This window comes from Bombina bombina, chromosome 7, assembly GCF_027579735.1.
Source record: "Bombina bombina isolate aBomBom1 chromosome 7, aBomBom1.pri, whole genome shotgun sequence".
Classification (NCBI taxonomy): domain Eukaryota; kingdom Metazoa; phylum Chordata; class Amphibia; order Anura; family Bombinatoridae; genus Bombina; species Bombina bombina.
Window position 1 is genome coordinate 196,176,522 of NC_069505.1, and position 21,695 is coordinate 196,198,216.

The 21,695-nt window shown below is 39.2% G+C and overlaps 1 protein-coding gene across 1 annotated transcript in view; it reads left to right on the forward strand.

Moving 5' to 3' along the window:
• The first annotated feature begins 1,202 nt into the window (after positions 1-1,202).
• The window catches only part of TFIP11 (tuftelin interacting protein 11), a 63,493-nt gene continuing 43,000 nt past the window's right edge, over positions 1,203-21,695 (forward strand). Inside the window, exons 1-8 of the mRNA XM_053720533.1 lie at positions 1,203-1,334; positions 2,167-2,372; positions 6,803-6,950; positions 7,285-7,441; positions 11,803-11,933; positions 12,089-12,241; positions 12,414-12,917; positions 13,238-13,341. Of these exons, the coding sequence (XP_053576508.1) occupies positions 2,173-2,372; positions 6,803-6,950; positions 7,285-7,441; positions 11,803-11,933; positions 12,089-12,241; positions 12,414-12,917; positions 13,238-13,341 (1,397 nt within the window). The 5' untranslated portion in view covers positions 1,203-1,334; positions 2,167-2,172. The remainder of the gene's footprint in view (positions 1,335-2,166; positions 2,373-6,802; positions 6,951-7,284; positions 7,442-11,802; positions 11,934-12,088; positions 12,242-12,413; positions 12,918-13,237; positions 13,342-21,695) is intronic.

A 21,695-nucleotide genomic window follows, 5' to 3' on the forward strand; every position in this document is an offset into this window, starting at 1 on the left:
ATAAACAGAAGTTTGACCCTTTTACTGCTAGTAACATACAGATGAATAATGTTACCTCTTAATTGCCAGTAACACACATAAAGAGAAGTAATTTGACCTTTTTACTGCCAGTAACACACAGATGAATAATTTTACGTACTTGGTTCCCAGTAACACACAAAAACAGAAGTAATTTGACCCTTTCACTGCCAGTAACATACAGATGAATAAATCTACTTCTTTGGTTCCCAGTAACACACATAAACAGAAGTAATTTGACCTTTTTAACTGCCCGTAACATACAGATGAATAATTTTAGTTCTTTGGTTCCAAGTAACACACATAAACAGAAGTGATTTGACCCTTTCACTGCCAGTAACATACAGATGGATACATGTACTTCTTTGGTTCCCAGTAACACACATAAACAGAACTAATTTGACCCTTGGCTGCCAGTAACATACAGATGCATAAATTTACTTTGTTGGTTCCCACTAACACACATAGACATTTTTTTAAATGGACACTTAACTGAACCCATTTTTTTCCTTTTGTGATTCAGATAGCATATGCAATTTTAAGCAACTTTCTAATTTACTCCTATTATCAAGTTTTCTTTGTTCTCTTGCTATCTTTATTTGAAAAAGAAGGCATCTAAGTGGTTCAAACACTGGACAACACTTAATTGGTGGGTGAATGTATCCACTAATCAACAAGAACAACCCAGGTTGTTCACCAAAAATGGGCAGGCATCTAAACTTACATTCTTGCATTTCAAATAAAGATACAAAGAGAATAAAGAGAATTTAATAATAGGAGTAAATTAGAAAGTTGTTAAACATTACGTGCTCTATCTGAATCACAAAAGAAAAAAATTGAGTTTAGTGTCCCTTTAACCCCTTGGCTGCCAGTAACATACAAATGATAATTTTAGCGCGTTGGTTGCCAGTAACACACATAAACTAAAGGATTTGACTCCTTGGTTGCTCCTCAATTCAGCTTTGTATAGGAGGTAAATTTACATGTAGGGAACACTGCACAGGGTTGTGTGAGGATTTTACAGCTCGGCTGAAATAGATACTGCACTACATACAGAGCCGGATACCGCACAGTAGCCTGGAGAGACAAGCGGAGTAGCGGACAGTGAGGTCTCACCGGGTGGCAGGCCAGCAGCACTGTACACTACAGACAGTCACCTCACGTGACGCACCCGCGGTAAAGTAGAACTACATCTCCCTGCATGCTTAGCGCACTCAGCGCACACATGACGTCACGCTAGGGGCGGAGTCTGCAGTGTCACTTCCGGCATGCCGCTGTGATCCAAACACCGAGAGCAACTAAAGCTGCAGAGACCGGTAACCAGCAGCGTAGTGTTATATACATGCTCTGTCACCTCAATTATATCCCATAGAGCACCCTATATACCCAATGTGCCCTATCATGCCAATTATACCCCATAGAGCACAGTATATACCCCAAGTGTCCTATCACCCCAATTACTCCTATAGAACACCATATAAAGCCCAAGTGCCCTATCACCCCAATTATACCCCATAGAGCACAGTATATACCCCAAGTGCCATATCAACCAAACTGCTCCTATAGAACAACCTATATACCCCAAGTGCCCTATCACCCCAATTATACCCCATAGAGCACAGTATATACCCCAAGTGCCATATCAACCAAACTGCTCCTATAGAACAACCTATATACCCCAAGTGCCCTATCACCCCAATTATACCCCATAGAGCACAGTATATATCCCAAGTGCCATATCTCCCAAACTGTTCCTATAAAAAACCTGTATACTTCAAGTGCCCTATCACCCCAATTATACCCCATAGAGCACCCTTATACCCCAAATGCCCTATCACCCCAAATATACACCATAGAGCACCCTATATACCCGAAGTGCCCTATAACCCCAATTATACCTCATAAAGCACCCTATCACTGCAAATATACCCCAAGTGTCCTATCACCCCAATTATACTCCATAGGGCACAGTATATATCCCAAGTGCATTTTACCCCATTATACCTCACCAGCCTATTTCACCCAATACACAGACCCCTTTGTGACATTACTATACTCTAACCCTACATGCCTTTTCTACCACCCCACCTATTCTACATGAGTCCTACTGATATCTTCCTAATCTCTGTTTTTCCATCTGTCCCACAGGTCACTATGTCTATGTCACACCTGTACGGCAAGGATGAAGACAGCGATGGGGTTGAGATGGAGAGCTTTGAGATCACAGACTGGGATATTCAGAATGAATTTAACCCCAACCGGCGGCGGCATTGGCAGACCAAAGAGGAGGCAACATATGGCATGTGGGCAGAACAGGACTCTGACGATGAGCGGCCAAGCTTCGGAGGGAAACGGTAAGCGCTAATACAGCCTGGGAGAGAGAACTGGCTGAGATCGTCACATAGATTCCTTATTATTGTAGGAGCACTGCGGTTATGACCACTCGTACGAACCTCACACTGTGAACTTGGTATAAGATACTGGTTCACATGATGTAAATTTCACACTGAGCTTCACTTGTATTTGCTGCTACTTCTTTTTTTGGGCCGGATGATCAAAACCTCTCTGTCATGGAGAGAAATCACAAAACAATCTTTGTGTTTTTTTTTAAAACCTTATATTGTAATGTATGTGTCGCATTCACATACAGAACTTGCATAGTAAGATAACATTTGTGTTTGTAAAATAATTTGAGGGGTTTCGCATTACTGATGGGACTTCTTATCTCACCTGAGCGGAAAGTTTTAGGTCATTGTATCCTTGGAGACAAACTACAAATTAGACTAGGGAAATTTACTTTTATACCAACCAGACTACCTATGGGTGATGTGTGGGCCATGCTGCCTTTAATTCAGACTAAAAGTCACTACAGACTACAAATCCAATGTAAAATGGTTCTGAATCTTCTGAGATATTTAGATCTGCAACATTTTTTTTCTTTTCTATACAGAAGGATGAGAATGTCTACTTAGGGCTACTGTGAAATACAGAACCAATCTGCATATTTTTCATGAAGGGGGCGAACTCTTGCAGTAGATTTATACTCTTTTGTAGCCATGTAGTTAAGGATGTTTTTAGTTCTTAAAAAAAAAAGAGGAAATTAAATGGCAATAAATCTATGTTCATGCCATAGTTTAATTATTCTGTCAAATGTCTGTTTCTTAAATAGGCATTAAAGTCATGTTTATATATACAAAGTATATATCAGTAATTAAATGCCACATTAAAAAAGTCTGCACACACAAATGTTTATATATGTACAGTATATATCAGTAATTAAGCTTCACATTGCAAAAGGTCTGTACACACTCAGTAAATATTTTGTAATCTATGTAGAATATTTTTCAGCCCCCCCCCCCCCCCACACAAAGGGCAGATAATTTGAATTGCAGGTGAATGTCTCCTCTACTTGCAATAAGAAGTGTAACATTGGGGTTAGTTCTGTGTTGGGGCATGAGGAGTGATTTCAGTCCCGTCCTCCTGTGCCCCAGGAGCTCAGGGTATCCCAGATATGGGCTCACATACCCAGGTTAGGTAGCTGCACATTGTGGAGTCTTATCGAGTCTGGGAGTCGGTTTCCCAGAAATACATAGTCTACAAGTTCTTGATAGGGTTGGCACTGGGAGTATTATTTACAGTGATAGGAAGTAGCCAAGTTATATAAAAGAATTTGTCATATAGTTTGGGGAATGGGCTTTTAGGTCTCACTATAACTTTTTATTGCAGACTAAATAGTGAAAATCCAGATAGCTGCTTATCTCCAGCCTGCATATGATATGGTATTGGAGTTCTGACCATGATCTGTTAAGGCCGTTTTCATCTCATCACTCAGGGTGTATAACATATATCCCTTACTTAGCGTACACTAGATTTTTCTTTGCATAAATGTTCTGTAGATGATTCATTTATATAGGGCTGCAACTAACGATTATTTTCATAATTGATTAATCCGACGATTATTTTTTCGATTAATCGACTAATTGGATTAAAAAAAATCCTATATTTAAAATAAAATCCACATACTGAGTGTTATAAATATAAACTTCAGACTAAAACTTTTCATTAAAACAACTGTTTTTCTAATTTTTTTTAACCGTTAGCAGAACACATTTTTATAATCAAGTAAAAAAACAAACCCACAAACTGTTTGAAAAGAGGTAGAACTACAAAGAGGTAGACTATCACAATATCATTCTGTTATTCACTCTCTCAGAAACTTTGCATTCAAATGCAAAAATGACAACATGACCACATGCTCCTGGCTGAGGCTGGCTCTCTTTTTGCAAGCTATTTTGCCTGCAGCAGAGAAGAGGCACTCAGATGGTGCCTGAGATGCATGAGTAGGGTTTTCCCAATATCACCAAGGTGGGATATTTATCTTTGTTAGCTCCACCAATGCAAGGGCCTTCTTAACAAAGTAAGCCTGGACTTAATTCTCGCATAAAAAATATCTTGAATATCTATATGCAGTGGTAAATAACCAGCTATAAAGGTTAGGGAAAAATATCTAGTCCACTCTTAAAATAACAGATATATACTTATAGAGGTTGAATTTGGTACATATTACAATTAATTAAAATATTTTTTTTTTTTAAAAAGTCAAAAGCGTTAATGACTTATTTATCAATATCAGGACAATGCCTTACACATTTATCTATACAGTACATATAATCAGCAATAGCAAGTGATCTGCTAATAATTGTGCAAACAGATAATAGTGACATCAATTCAAATAACCAATCTCTTCAATCTAGGGCTAGGCGTAAATAGCAAGCTCTGCACTATATCATGCAAAGCATAGTCCTAAATCACCTGATTTAATATAAACAATCCAAATGATGACTCCTATTTTATTTCTGGGTTGCACATAAGTCAGGAGTAGTTGTAAACTTATATGGTTCTGAAAAAGTGAAAAGTAAATGTCTGTAGACGTCCTTTAGGTTAAGGGCAAAACCATAAAACACAATTCCATGTGCAGGAGCTCATTGGAGTAAAGCAGTTGGTGCTGTGCACAGACCAACTAATTGCAAACCAACTAATCGATTATGAGATTGGTTGACAACTATTTTCATAATTGATTATTATTGATTATATCGATTAGTTGCTGCAGCTCTACATTCATATAGCCCACCTGAAAGTGTTTTTGTAACAATGTATAGTTTTGCTTATCTTTTAAAAACATTGTCTTGATTTTCAGACTTCTAAACAAGCCCCAAAGTATCAGATGTAGACCCAAGTCAACCGATTTCTGCTGCTCCTGTTTGTCTATAGGATCTTTTCATATGAGGGAGTGGGGGGGGGGGGTGTCTGCTCTTCCTAATTTCCCAGCCCCTTTCATTGGGTGTCCCAGCCTAACCTCATCAAAAGTTCTAAACTGAGAGATTCTAAGTATGTTTTTAAAAAGTTTCTGTGCATATTATTCTTTATAGCAGTGTCTATTACATGCAGTTATATGAAAATTTGGTGTAGGGCTGCAACTAACGATTATTTTCATAATCGATTAATCGGCCGATTATTTTTTCGATTAATCGACTAATCGGATAAAAAAAAAATCGAATCAATAATTGTTTCCTACATTTTAAATAAACTCCACATACTGAGTGTTACAAATATAAACTTCGGACTAAAACTTTACATGAACACAACTGTTTGTCCAATTTTTAAGCAGGAGTAGAGCACAGTTTTATAATTAAGTAAAACAAAACCGCAAACTGTTTGAAAAGAGTTAGAACTAGAAACAGGTAGACTATCACTGTTTTTAACATTCTGTTATTCACTCTTTCAGAAACTTTGCATTGAAATGCAAAACTCTAGACATGTTCCTGGCTAAGGCTGGTTCTCTGTTTGCAGCTATATTTCCAGCAGCAGAGAAGAGGCACTCAGATGGTGTTGAGGTGCTTGAGATGCATAAGTAGGGTTTTGCCAATTTCGCCAAAGTGGGATATTTATCTGTGTTAGCTCTTCACCAATGCAAAGTGTTTTCCTCCTTGGCAAGGGGCCTCTCAATACAGTAAGCCTGGACTTCATTCTAACATAAAAAATATCTTGAATATCTATATGCAATGGTAAATATCCGGCTATAAAAGTTAGGGAAAAATATCTAGTCCGCTCTAAAGTTAGTAGATATATTCTTATAAAGGTTGAAGCTGGTACATATCACAATTTATAAAAAAAAAAAAAAAAAAAAAAACTAAAAAAAAAAATCAAAAGCGTTAAGGAATATATATTAATAACAGGACAAAGCCTTACACATTTATTTATACAGTACATATAATCAGCAATAGCAAGCAATCAGCTAATAATTGTGCAAACAGATAATAGTGCACAACAATTAAAATAACTCCCATCGATCTAGGACTAAGTGTAAATAACAAGCTTGGCACTATATTATGCAAAGCATAGTCCTAAATCGCCTGATTTAATATAAACAATATAAATAATGGACTATTATATCTGGGTTGCACATAAGCCAGGAGTAGTTGTAAACTTATACTGTCCTGAAAAAGTGAAAAGTAAACGTCTGTAGATGTTCTTTAGGCTAAGGGCATAACCATAAAACACAATACCATGTGCAGGAGCTCATCAGAGTGAAACAGCTGGTGTTGTGCACAGACCAACTAATTGCAAACCAACTAATCGATTATGAGAATCGTTGACAACTATTTTCATAATCGATTATGACGATTAGTTGTTGCAGCTCTAATTTGGTGTTTACTGTCCCTTTAATATATTCTGTTACATTTCCTTTCTCTGATGGGGTTGTCACTATTTGTTGTCTTTATAGGTCAAAAGACTACACTGCGCCTGTAAATTTTATAAGTGCTGGAATCCGTAAGCCGGCAGGAGAAGAAAAATCTGATGATGACTCAGAGGATGAAGCCCCAATAAAAAGCAAACTTCCCAAGGAAACCGAGACAAGGAAGCTTAAAACGGTAAAAATAATTATGATCATTACATTGTATTACTAATTTTTGTCTTCGCCACTTCCTACATTAGAGGTTTACTGGATCTTTCAGTGCTTCTATGTTGAGTTGTGTGCCTTGTAGTGTGCGTGCCTCGCCTGACGCACTCGGGTGTAGGGCGCGTGCCTCGCCTGACGCACTCGGGTGTAGGGCGTGTGGCTCACCTGACGCACTCGGGGGTGGGCCGCATGGCTCTCCTGACGCACTCGGGCGCGGGGCTCATGTGACACACTCGGGCGTAGGGCACAACTCACTCTGTTGTAGGGCACGTGCCTCATCTAAAATGTTGACCTTATTGTTGCAGGGTGGAAATTTTAAACCTTCCCAGAGAAAATTTGCTGGTGGAATAAATCCAAATGCTGATATTGGCAACTGGGAGCGACACACCAAAGGAATTGGTCAGAAACTCCTTCAGAAAATGGGTTATGTGCCTGGGAAAGGTCTGGGGAAGAATGCTCAAGGTACAGTATGAGGGGCAGCATATGACATTTTCCTATGTAAAATATTTTCTTGTGCCTCAGTACTGCTGTGTCCTGCAGGGTGTGACATGACAAGTCTTTAGTTTTGCAGTCCTGTATCCGGATTGTGAACGTTCTTGTGCCTTTGATCAGGTCATGTGAATTATGTATCTTTTATAAAGTAGCTGAGGTAATGTTTTCTCATATGATATAGTACAATTAATATTCTAATAACTATCTGTATTAACCTGGGGGTTTTATTGGTTATACCTTTATAGTCATGGCCAGGGGGCTATATCCCTTTATCTTCTCCAGTGGTTAGAGATTAAGCAGGGGGGTTCTAGTCCTTTATCTGCTTCAGTGGTTAGAGATTTAGCAGGGGTGTCTAGTCCTTTATCTGCTTCAATGGTTAGAGATTTAGCAGGGGGGTCTAGTCCTTTATCTGCTTCAATGGTTAGAGATTTAGCAGGGGGGTCTAGTCCTTTATCTGCTTCAGTGGTTAGAGATGTAGCAGGGGGGTCTAGTCCTTTATCTGTTCAGTGGTTAGAGATTTAGCAGGGGGCTTTATCCCTTTATCTGCTTCAGTGGTTAGAGATTTAGCAGGGGGGTCTAGTCCTTTATCTGTTCAGTGGTTAGAGATTTAGCAGGGGTCTAGCCCTTTATCTGCTTCAGTGGTTAAATATTTAGCATTGGGTCTAGTTTTTTACCTGTTCAGTGGTTAGAGATTTAGCGGGGATCTAGCCCTTTATCTGCTTTAGTGGTTAGAGATTTAGCGGGGGGGTCTAGCCCTTTATCTGCTTCAGTGGTTAGTGATTTAGCAGGGGGTTTAGCCCTTTATTTGATTCAGTGGTTAGATATTTAGCAGGGGTCTAGCCCTTTATCTGCCTTTGATCAGGTCATGTGAATTATGTATCTTTTATAACGTAGCTGAGGTTATGTTTTCTCATATGATATAGTACAATTAATATTCTAATAACGATCTGTATTAACCTGGGGTTTCTATTGGTTATACCTTTATAGTCATGGCCAGGGGGCTATATCCCTTTATCTTCTCCAGTGGTTAGATATTTAGCAAGGGGGGGGGCGCTAGTCCTTTATCTGCTTTAGTGGTTAGAGATTTAGCAGGGGTCTAGCCCATTATCTGCTTCAGTGGTTAGAGATTTAGCAGGGGGGTCTAGTCCTTTATCTGCTTCAGTGGTTAGAGATTTAGCAAGGGGGTCTAGTCCTTTATCTGCTCAGTGGTTAGAAATTTTGCAGGGGAGTCTAGTCTTTCATTTGCTCGAGTGATTAGAGATTTAGCAGGGGATCTATCCCTTTATCTGTTCAGTGGTTAGAGATTTAGCAGGGGCATCAGTACTGCTGTGTCCTGCAGGGTGTGACATGACAAGTCTTTAGTTTTGCAGACCTGTATCCATATTGTGAACCTTCTTGTGCCTTTGATCAGGTCATGTGAATTATGTATCTTTTATAAAGTAGCTGAGGTAATGTTTTCTCATATGATATAGTACAATTAATATTCTAATAACTATCTGTATTAACCTGGGGGTTCTATTGGTTATACCTTTTATAATCATGGCCAGGGGGCTATATCCCTTTATCTTCTCCAGTGGTTAGAGATTTAGTAGGGGGGGTCTAGTCCTTTATCTGTTCAGTGGTTAGAAATTTTGCAGGGGAGTATAGCCCTTTATCTGTTCACTGGTTAGAGATTTAGCAGGGGTCTAGCCCTTTATCTGCTTCAGTGGTTAAAGATTTAGCATTGGGTCTAGTTCTTTACCTGTTCAGTGGTTAGAGATTTAGCGGGGATCTAGCCCTTTATCTGCTTTAGTGGTTAGAGATTTAGCAGGGGGTCTAGTCCTTTATTTGATTCAGTGGTTAGATATTTAGCAGGGGGTCTAGTCCTTTACCTGTTCAGTGGTTAGAGATTTAGCAGAGGTCTAGCCCTTTATCTGCTTCAGTGGTTAGATTTAGCAGGGTGTCTAGCCCTTTATCTGCTCCAGTGGTTAGAGATTTAGCAGGGGGTCTAGCCCTTTATTTGATTCAGTGGTTAGAGATTTAGCAGGGGATCTAGCCCTTTATCTGCTTCAGTGGTTAGAGATTTAGCAGGGGATCTAGCCCTTTATCTGCTCCAGTGGTTAGAGATTTAGCAGGGGGTCTAGCCCTTTATTTTATTCAGTGGTTAGAGATTTAGCAGGGGGTTTAGCCCTTTATCTGCTTCAGTGGTTAGAAATTTTGTAATGGGGTCTAGCCCTTTATCTGCTTCAGTGGTTAGAGATTTAGCAGGGGATCTAGCCCTTTATCTGCTCCAGTGGTTAGAGATTTAGCAGGGGGTCTAGCCCTTTATTTGATTCAGTGGTTAGAGATTTAGCAGGGGGTTTAGCCCTTTATCTGCTTCAGTGGTTAGAGGTTTAGCAGGGGATCTAGCCCTTTATCTGCTCCAGTGGTTAGAGATTTAGCAGGGGGTCTAGCCCTTTATTTGATTCAGTGGTTAGAGATTTAGCAGGGGATCTAGCCCTTTATCTGCTTCAGTGGTTAGAGATTTAGCAGGGGGGTCTAACCCTTTATCTGCTTCAGGGGTAAGAGATTTATCAGGGGGTCTAGCCCTTTATATGTTCCAGTGGTTAGAGATTTAGCCGGTGGGTCTAGGCCTTTATCTGTTCAGTGGTTAGATTTTTATCTGTCCGACCAGATAGCTGCCTAGCAGTGGGCTTTAGTTCTTTAGCTGCCCCACCAGTTAGCTGTATAGCAAGGCTTTAGTACTTTAGCTGTCCCACCAGTTAGTAGCATAGTATTGGGCTTTAGTCCTTTAGCTGTCCCACCAATTAGCTGTATAGCAGGGGGCTTTAGTACTTTAGCTGTCCCACCAGTTAGCAGCATAGTATTGGGTTTTAGTACTTTAGCTGTCCCACCAGTTAGCAGCATAGTATTGGGTTTTAGTACTTTAGCTGTCCCACCAGTTAGCAGCATAGTATTGGGCTTTAGTCATTTAGCTGTATAGTAGGGGGCTTTAGTACTTTAGCTGTCCCACCAGTTAGCAGCATAGTATTGGGTTTTAATACTTTAGCTGTCCCACCAGTTAGCAGCATAGTATTGGGCTTTAGTCATTTAGCTGTCCCACCAATTAGCTGTATAGCAGGGGGCTTTAGTACTTTTGCTGTCCCACCAGTTAGCAGCATAGTATTGGGTTTTAGTACTTTAGCTGTCCCACCAGTTAGCTGTATAGCAGGGCTTTAGTACTTTAGCTGTCCCACCAGTTAGTAGCATAGTATTGGGCTTTAGTCCTTTAGCTGTCCCACAAATTAGCTGTATAGCAGGGGGCTTTAGTACTTTAGCTGTCCCACCAGTTAGCAGCATAGTATTGGGCTTTAGTCGTTTAGCTGTCCCACCAATTAGCTGTATAGCAGGCTTTAGTACTTTAGCTGTCCCACCAGTTAGCAGCATAGTATTGGGTTTTAGTACTTTAGCTGTCCCACCAGTTAGCAGCATAGTATTGGGCTTTAGTCATTTAGCTGTATAGTAGGGGGCTTTAGTACTTTAGCTGTCCCACCAGTTAGCAGCATAGTATTGGGTTTTAATACTTTAGCTGTCCCACCAGTTAGCAGCATAGTATTGGGCTTTAGTCATTTAGCTGTCCCACCAATTAGCTGTATAGCAGGGGGCTTTAGTACTTTTGCTGTCCCACCAGTTAGCAGCATAGTATTGGGTTTTAGTACTTTAGCTGTCCCACCAGTTAGCTGTATAGCAGGGCTTTAGTACTTTAGCTGTCCCACCAGTTAGTAGCATAGTATTGGGCTTTAGTCCTTTAGCTGTCCCACAAATTAGCTGTATAGCAGGGGGCTTTAGTACTTTAGCTGTCCCACCAGTTAGCAGCATAGTATTGGGCTTTAGTCGTTTAGCTGTCCCACCAATTAGCTGTATAGCAGGCTTTAGTACTTTAGCTGTCCCACCAGTTAGCAGCATAGTATTGGGCTTTAGTACTGTAGCTGTCCCACCAATTAGCTGTATAGCAGGGGGTTTTAGTACTTTAGCTGTCCCACCAGTTAGCAGCATAGCTGGGGGCTTTAGCTCTCCCACCAGTTAGCTATATAGCAGAGGGCTTTAGCTCTCCCACCAGTTCGCAGAATAGCAGTTGGTTTTAGCCCTTTAGCTCTCCCACCAATTAGCTGTATGGAAGGGGTTTTTAGCACGTTGGCTGCATCACCAGTTAGATGTATAGCAGGGGGCTTTAGCCCTCCTCCTAGTTAGCAGCACAGCAGGGAGCTTTAGTACTTTTAGCTGTCCCACTAGTGTTTTAAGTATTACCTGTAATTTGTTAGCTCTAATTTTACAATGTGTTACAGATGAGTGAGTAATTATTTACCAAACAGGTATTATCACCCCGATTGAGGCCAAACAAAGGAAAGGCAAAGGAGCAGTGGGGGCTTATGGTTCAGAGAGGACCAAACAGTCACTGGTAGATTTCCCTGTTGTGGATTCTGAAGAGCAAGAGGGTGAAAAGGTGAGAGATGCAACCTACTGAATCGGTTGTAAATGTTACTCATTAGTACCCTGGTTACTACATTACTCTCAAACAGGATCATTAGAAATATATTTATGTACCCACTAAACAAACCCCCTGTAACCTATCAATGGCTGCTGTTTCTTGGTGTGTAGGATTCCCAAAAGGAGCAAAGCCAATGGCGGAAAGACTCCAGCGGCACAAAGAAAAAGCCCAAATATTCTTACAAGACTGTAGAGGAACTAAAAGCTAAAGGGAAAGGGGGAAAACCCATAAGTGCACCACAGAAGGAAATTTCCCAAGTCAAGGTCAGTGATTGCAAAGTGCATGCAGTTCCTTGCACATCTTGCGAAAAATGTATTTTCTAAGGAAAATTAGATTAAGATGTTGAAATTGTTAAGTGATCCACAATTTAGGGCTAATAGATTTCATGCATCCAATATAAGATGTCTCCGTGCTGAGTATTTTCTTTTGTTGCAGGTGATTGATATGACTGGCCGCGAGCAGAAGGTTTATTACAGCTATAGTCAGATGTCTCACAAGCACAACATTCCAGGTGACCCAGCACCAGGGGAAAAGGAGGAGAAGCCTCAGGGGTTTGTGCTGCCGGAGCTTGAGCACAACCTGCAGCTGCTTATTGACATGACCGAGCAAGAAATCATTCAGAATGACCGTCAGCTGCAGTATGAGAAAGATATGGTAGTGACCCTGACTCATGAACTGGAGAAACTGTCTGAGGTGCTAGAGCAGGAGGAGAAGGCCATACGCAACCTGAGCCGAATGCTGGAGACTGTGGAGGAGTGTGAGAGGAGGATTCAGCCGGGGTGCGACAACCCTCTGACGCTAGACGAATGCGCACAAATATTTGAGACCCTACAAGACAAATACTACGAGGAATACAAGATGTCTGCCAAGGCTGATATGTCTGTTGCCATTGTATACCCTCTAATGAAAGAGTACTTCAAAGACTGGAACCCTCTGAGGGTGAGGCTGATTTTATAGCTATATAGAGAAGAGCTTCTATATGTAATGACTGATCTACACAGTAGGGCAGGGATGTCCAAACTTTGCTCTCCAGAGGTTTTGGAACTACATTTCCCATGATGCTCAGCTAGATAAAATGCTGGCTGAGCATCATCGGAAATGTAGTTCCTAAACCTCTGGAGAGCAAAGTTTGGACACCCCTGCAGTAGGGTGATGTATGGTTTAGTCAGTTATGCAGTGCAGCCATTACCTTTCTCATGGGTAATGCATATTTCTGTGTTTATTGATATTATGTCATTTTTTTCCCTGCTCATGTTTAGGACCCTTTGTATGGCATTGATGTCATGACAAAGTGGAAGATTCTGCTTGAGGAGGGACACCTGTCCCACAGTGCACAGGACGCAGCCTTGGATCCATATCACAGGTACCTTCCACTATTTGACTTCCTGCGCTAGATGTATTTAGTCTTTGGGTTAAGTTGCAGGGACACTTGAGGGAGATAAGTGTGACACACAAAGTAATTCTGATTTTGGGAGCACTCGTTCCTTTTGCACCTGTAGGTGTCTTATTTTATCCTCAGTTGTCTTTGCTTCATGCAGTGGCACAAAGGGGAAGGGAGAGATGCTTCTGAGCAGGTCACATGATCTGCAGTGAGCAAGGGGCTTCCATCTATCACCTAGCAACATAACACTGGTGGCCTTTGCTGTTCTTTAAATAATGCATAAAAAGCTTTATCCCATTCTATACGCTCACAATCCCAGCCTAGAAAGGGGATGTGGGAGCTATTGTACATATCCTGATGAGTCTGTGTTCTGTGCTGTAGTTAGAACAAAGTGTACCACAAACTATACAATGTGTACTAGAGGCACAACCTGGTTATGGACAATACTATTAATTATGATCCATTTGTATATTATTGGCAGATATAATCTATACAATGCTTGCTTACTAAAATCAAACAGATTCTTTACTATGCTGTGATATTGGTTTTTTAAATTCAATGTTTTTTATTGAAATGAACAAATAATCTGAGATACAAACAATCTTACATATACATATGTCCATTTTTATACATCAAAAAGAAAAACAGTATACAAATACATTGTCTTCTTGTAACAGTATGTATCATCAGCAACTTATACTTAGACCTATTACTAAGAGGTGTTAAACAGATTTAACATAATGGGGTAAGAGTAAGTGAGAGGGAAAGGAGAAAAGGAAAGGGGAGGGGTTAAGCTCTTCTTAAGTAATGTTTAGTCTGCTACTTGCTCACACACCTGTGATATTGGTTTTACAAAGTTGCATATACAGCTCCGGAAAAAATTATGAAACCACTGCATAATGTATCAGTTTCTCTGATTTTACTATTTATAGGTGTGTGTGTTTGAGTTAAATGAACATTTTTGTTTTATTCTATTAACTGACATTTCTCCCAAATTCCAAATAAAAATATTGTCAGAGAATTAATTTGCAGAAAATGACAACTGGCCAAAATAACAAAAAAGATGCAGTGTTTTTAGACCTTGAAAAATGCAAAGAAAACAAGTTCATGTTCATTTTTAAACAACACAATACTAATGGTTTAACTTGGCAAAAGTTCAGAAATCAATATTTGGTAGAATAACCCTGATTTTCAATCACAGCTTTCATGTGTCGTGGCAGGTTCTCCACCAGTCTTTCACATTGCTGTTGGGTGACTTTATGCCACTTCTGGCATAAAAATTCAAGCAGCTGACCTGTGTTTTATGGCTTGTGGTCATTCAGCTTTCCCTTGATCACATTCCAGATGTTTTCAATGGGGTTCAGGTGTGGACATTGGGCTGGCCATGACAGGGTCTTGACCTGGTGGTCCTCCATACACACTTTGATTGACCTGGCTGTATGGCATGAAGCATTTTCCTGTTGGAAAAACATTGTAAGAGTAGAAGGAATTACACTTTCTTACAGGATTAACTTTTATGTTGCTTGATTAATGCGTCCTTCACAAAGGATAATCTGCCCGATTCCAGCCTTGCTGAAGCTCCCCCATATCATCACTGATCCTCCACCAAATTTTACAGTGGATACTTGACACTGTGGCTTGTAGGCATCTACAGGTCTCCGTCTAACCATTAGATGACCAAGTGTTGGAAAAAGCTGAAAATTAAACTCATCCTAGAAGATGACTTTACTCCAGTCCTCTATGGTCCTATAATTATGGTCTTTTGCTAATCTCAGCCTGGCTGTTATTTGCTTTTCATAAATTAAGGACTTTTTTATTTCCACAATTTCAGCCCTGCCCCTAGGAGCCTGTTTTAAACCTTCCTCGCCGTGCACTTCACCCCAGTTGCCATTTGCCATTCTCTATATTAGTCTGTAGCTTTGTTGTCCTTAATGTCTGCTGCTTGACATTGTTCTTATGAACCGCCGCCTTTGAAATGTTAAGGATGGTAGCAACCTGACACTCGCTGTATCCCTCTGGCAGTAAAGCCACAATTGAACCCCACTTTTCTTAACACAAAACTTTTATTTTCAGCTCTTTTGGCATGGTCAATAGTTATTTGTTTTTTATTCCATTCCATTATTACTTTAAAGGTACTGCTAGCACTCTATTTTTTCAGATGGTCCTATTGCAAGAGGATAGTGATGACTGCTGGATTTTGTGATTTGTAAAAAAAATAGCAAAAACCCAGACCACTCGCAACGACGTGCCCTCACTTGTGTACCGTCCGGGTTGCACTCCCGCTGACATGAACTTCTTGAGTTTTCGTTAATTCTCTATGTTTCTTGTAATTTTAATAACAATTTTCACATGTTCTTTATTTTAAAGGAGAATCTAATTACCAATTTTCATGTCTGTAACATCTTTGGTTTTTGAGATATAGGTATCCTCATGAATCACCCCCCCTCCCCCTTTTAACTCCCCTTAAGTGGATTTTTGGAAAATGTTAAAACACCTATTTCTTTATTTTTAAAGAAGAATCTAAATACCAATTTTCACTTCGGTAACATCTTTGTTTTTTGAGGTATTTGTTTCCTCATAAATCAGCCCCCCTCCATTTTGACCCCCCTTAAGCAAATTTTCAGGAAATATTAAAACACGTATTTCTTTATTTTTAAAGGAGAATTTAAATACCAATTTTCACGTCTGTAACATCTTTGGTTTTTGAGATAAAGGCTTCCACATAAATCAGACACCCCCCCTTTTGACCCCCCCTTAAGTGGATTTTGGGGAAATGGTAAAACATGTGTTTCTTTATTTTTCAAGGAGAATCTAAATACTAATTTTCACGTCTGTAACATCGTCTGTTTTTGAGATATAGGTATCCTCATGAATCAGACCCCCTTTTTTTACCCCCTTAAGTGGATTTTGGGGAAATGGTAAAACACGTGTTTCTTTATTTTTCAAGGAGATTCTCAATACCAATTTTCACGTCTGTAACATTGTCGGCTTTCTTTGGTTTTTAAGATATAGGTATCCTCATAAATCACCCCCCTTAAGTGGATTTTCGGGAAATGTTAAAACACGCGTTACTTTATTTTTAAAGGAGAATCTAAATACCAATTTTCACGTCTGTAACATCTTTGGTTTTTGAGATATTGGTTTCATCCTAAATCAGCCCCCCTCCCTCCCTTTTGACCAACCTTAAGGGAATTTCCAGGAAATAGTAAAACACATAGCTCTTTATTTTTAAAGCAGAATCTAAATACCAATTTTCATGTCTGTAACATTGTCAGTTTGTGAGATATAGGTATCCTCATAAATCAGCCCCCCCTCTTTTGAACCCCCTTAAGTGGATTTTGGGGAAATGGTAAAACGTGTGTTTCTTTATTTTTAAAGGAAAATCTAAATACCAATTTTCATTGTTTTTTGAGATATAGGTATCCTCATAAATAAGCTCCCCCCTTTTGACCCCCCCAAGTGAATTTTGTAGAAATGGTAAAACACGTGTTTTTTTTATTTTTCAAGGAGAATCTAAATACCAATGTTCACGTCTGTAACATTGTCTGTTTTTGAGATATAGGTATCCTCATAAATCAGCCCCCCTCTTTTGACCCCCTTAAGTGGATTTTGGGGAAATGGTAAAACATGTGTTTCTTTATTTGTCAAGGAGAATCTAAATACCAATTTTCACGTCTGTAACATCGTCTGTTTTTGAGATATAGGTATCCTCATAAATCAGCCCGCCTCTTTTGACCCCCTTAAGTGGATTTTGGGGAAATGGTAAAACACGTGTTTCTTTATTTTTCAAGGAGAATCTAAATACCAATTTTCACGTCTGTAACATCGTCTGTTTTTGAGATATAGGTATCCTCATAAATCAGCCCGCCTCTTTTGACCCCCTTAAGTGGATTTTGGGGAAATGGTAAAACACGTGTTTCTTTATTTTTCAAGGAGAATCTAAATACCAATTTTCACGTCTTTAACATCGTCGGTTTTCTTTGGTTTTTAACCCCTTAACGACACGCGTCGTACAGGGTACGTCTTGCACAAACTGGTCTTTAAAGACCAGCGACGTACCCTGTACGACGTTGGGGTTGAAAGCGGCTGGAAGCGATCCTGATCGCTTCCAGCCGCTTTCCGGTTATTGCAGTGATGCCTCGATGTCGAGGCATCACTGCAATAACATTTTACCCCATCCGATGCAGAGAGAGCCACTCTGTGGCCCTCTCTGCACTGGACATCGATGGCCGCAATCGTTGGTGGGTGGGAGGCGGGTGGGCGGCCATCGGTGGATTACGTAGTGCAGAGGTGGGCGGGATCGCTGGGGGCACGTACAGACGGACGCGGCGCGTGCACGGGAAGGGAGCGGGTGGGAACCATTACGCTATGGAACAGATTTTGTTTAAATTTAGAGGGAGAGAGGGGGGTATACAAAATTTAATATAGATAATTGAAGTGATCTGGGAGGGGGTGGAGGGAAGCTACATTACAGAAAAGTGAGGGGGAAAAATAAAAAATATATTTTTTTTTTGTAAATTGGGTACTGGCAGACAGCTGCCAGTACCCAAGATGGCTCCCAATAATGTAGAGGGGGAGGGTTAGAGAGCTGTTTGGGGGGGGTCAGGGAGGTTTGGGGCTAAGGGGGATCCTACACAGCAGCATATGTAAATACTGTATGCTAATAAAAAAAAATTAGATACCTTTTTATTTTAGTACTGGCAGACTTTCTGCCAGTACTTAAGATGGCGGGGACAATTGTGGGGTGGGGGAGGGAAGAGAGCTGTTTGGGAGGGATCAGGGGTTCTGATGTGTTAGGTGGGAGTCTGATCTCTACACTAAAGCTAAAATTAACTTTGCAAGTTCCCTACAAGATCCCTAATTAACCCCTTCACTGCTAGACATAATACACATGTGATGTGCAGCGGCATTTAGCAGCCTTCTAATTACCAAAAAGCATCGCCAAAACCATATATGTCTGCTATTTCTGAACAAAGGGGATCCCAGAGAAGCATTTACAACCATTTGTGCCATAATTGCACAAGCTGTTTGTAAATAATTTCAGTGAGAAACCTAAAATTGCAAAATAAATTATGTTTTTTTAAAATTTGATCGCATTTGACGGTGAAATGGTGGCATTAAATATACCCAAATGGGCCTAGATCAATACTTTGGGTTGTCTACTACACTACACTACACTAAAGCTAAAATTAACTCTACAAGCTCCCTACATGCTCCCTAATTAACTTCTTCACTGCTGGGCATAAAACACGTGTGGTGCGCAGTGGCATTTAGCAGCCTTCTAATTACCATAATTGCACAAGTTGTTTGTAAATAATTTCTGTGAGAAACCTAAAGTTTGTGAAAAATTGAACAATTTTTTAAAATTTGATCGCATTTGGCGGTGAAATGGTGGCATGAAATATACCAAAATGGGCCTAGATCAATGCTTTGGGATGTCTTCTAAAAAAAATATATATACATGTCAAGGGATATTCAGGTATTCCTGACAGATATCAGGGTTCCAATGTAACTAGCGCTCATTTCGAAAAAAAGTGGTTTTGAAATAGCAAAGTGCTACTTGTGTTTATTGCCCTATAACTTGCAAAAAAAAAAACAAAGAACATGTAAACATTGGGTATTTCTAAACTCAGGACAAAATTTAGAAACTATTTAGCATGGTTGTTTTTTGGTGGTTGTAGATGTGCAACAGATTTTGGGGGTCAAAGTTAGAAAAAGTGTGTTTTTTTTTTCCATTTTTTCCTCATTTTATAATTTTTTAAATAAATTATAAGATATGATGAAAATAATGGTATCTTTAGAAAGTCCATTTAGTGACGAGAAAAACGGTATATAATATGTGTGGGTACAGTAAATGCGTAAGAGGAAAATTACAGATAAACACCGCAGAAATGTAAAAATAGCCCTGGTCTTTAAGGGAAAGAAATAGAAAAATGGGCTTGGTCCTTAAGGGGTTAAGATATAGGTATCTTCATAAATCACCCCCCTTTTGACCCACCTTAAGTGGTTTTTCGGGAAATGTTAAAACACGTGTTTCTTTATTTTTAAAGGAGAATATAAATACCAATTTTCACGTTTGTATCATCGTCGTTTTTTGAGATATTGGTTTCCTCCCCCAAGGCAAAACACTGGGATCTGCGTTCTTATCGCAGAAACTGAAGGATCCCTGCAGAAAGAACGGCAGTGTCAGTTAAAAAAAAAAAATTTTGCCTGCACTTTTAATTTCTGCCTGCGGGTGTGTGTGTATATGGCTTGTGTGTGTGTATATATGGTGTGTGTGTATATGTTTGTGTGTGTGTATATGGTGTGTGTATATGGCGTGTGTGTGTATATTTGGTGTGTGTATGTATATATATATATATGTGTGTGTATGTGGTGTGTGTGTATGTGGGGTATATGGGGGGTGTGTGTATGTTGCGTATATGGTGTGTATATGGTGTATATGGGGTGTGTGTATATATGGTGTGTGTATATGGTCTTTGTGTGTGTGTGTCTATATGGTGTGTGTATGTGTGTATGTATGTATGTATGTGTATGTGTGTGTATATATATATATATATATATATATATATATATATATATATATATGTAGCCCTCAGTTTACGCCGGGGTTAGGTTCCAGAAGGAATGGTTGTAAATCGAAACCATTGTAAATTGAAACCCAGTTTATAATGTAAGTCAATGGGAAGTGAGGGAGATAGGTTCCAGGCCCCTCTCAAAATTGTCATAAGTAACACCTAAAACATTATTTTTAAACCTTTGAAATGAAGACTTTAAATGCTAAACAGCATTATAAACCTAATAAAATAATTACACAACACAGAATATATCATTAAACTAAGTTAAATGAACAAAAACATATGCTAAACAGCATTATAAACCTAATAAAATAATAACACAACACAGACTTCACTTGCATTTTTCTGCAAACAGTTCTTTCTATGCATTCCAATCTAGACTGATTTATAGACAGGAAGATCTTGTGCCTTTGAAATCTGCTCGATAGCTCAGGTCTGGTTAAACTGATTAATTTCAGCTTGCTTGACTTTTGTGCAACACAAGCGGACAGCTCCACCTACTGGCTATTTTAATCAATGCACTGCTTCTCAATGCTTTTCAATAGCAGTCACATGACTGGACAAAAAGGTTGTTATTCTGAAACGGTGTAAATTGAACCGTTGTAAAACGAGGGCCACCTGTATATGTGTATATGGTGTGTGTGTGTGTGTATGTATGTATGTGTATATATATATATATATATATATATATATATATGGTGTGTGTGTCTTTATTTTTCAAGAAGAATCTAAATACCAATTTTCACATCTGTAACATCATCGGTTTTTGAGATATAGGTATCTTCATAAAAAATGTACCCCCCTTTTTCCACCCCCATATGGACATAATTTCCAAAAATCCTTCCTTAGTGGGTGCCTACGTCATAAAAACAACGTACCTTCCAAATTTCACGTTCCTAGTTTAAACGGTTTGAGCTGGGCGTTGATGAGTCAGTCAGTCAGAACTTATTTGCTCTAACTAATAATATTTTTATTTGGACTTTGGGAGAAATGTCAGTAGTTTATAGACTAAAATAAAAATGTTAAAGGGACACTGAACCTACATTTTCGTGATTCAGATAGAGAATGCAATTTTAAGCAACTTTCTAATTTACTCCTATTGTCAATTTTTCTTCATTCTCTTCCTATCTTTATTTTAAAAGCAAGAAAATAAGTTTAGAAGCCGGACCATTTTTGGTTCACAACCTGGGTTGTCCTTGCTGATTGGAGGATAAATGCTGTTCAGGGTACTGAATCAAAAATTGGCTGACACCTTCGCTTAGGTGCCTTCTTTTTCAAATAAAGATAGCAAGAGAATGAATGAAAAATTGATAATAGGAGTAAATTAGAAAGTTGCTTAAAGTTACATGCTCTATCAGGATCATGAAATACAATTTTTGGGTTTAGTATCCCTTTAATTTTACTCAAACACATACCTATAAATAGTAAAACCAGTGAAACTGATAATTTTGCAGTGGTCTCTTAATTTTTTCCAGACCCTCCTGGTCCCAAGCTCATGCACTAAAATGCAACAAAAAAACAGCGCATCCACAACTCCAAAATAAAAAAAGTAAATCTGACAATAGAAGTAAAAAAAAAAAAAAAAAGTTAATCTGACAATAGAAATTTAATAAATAAATCTGACGATATAAGTAAATAAATAAATTTGACAATAGAAATAAATAAATCTGACAATAGAAATAAATAGATGAATCTGACAATAGAAATACATAAATAATTCCTGCAATAAAAATAAATAGATAAATCTGACAATAGAAA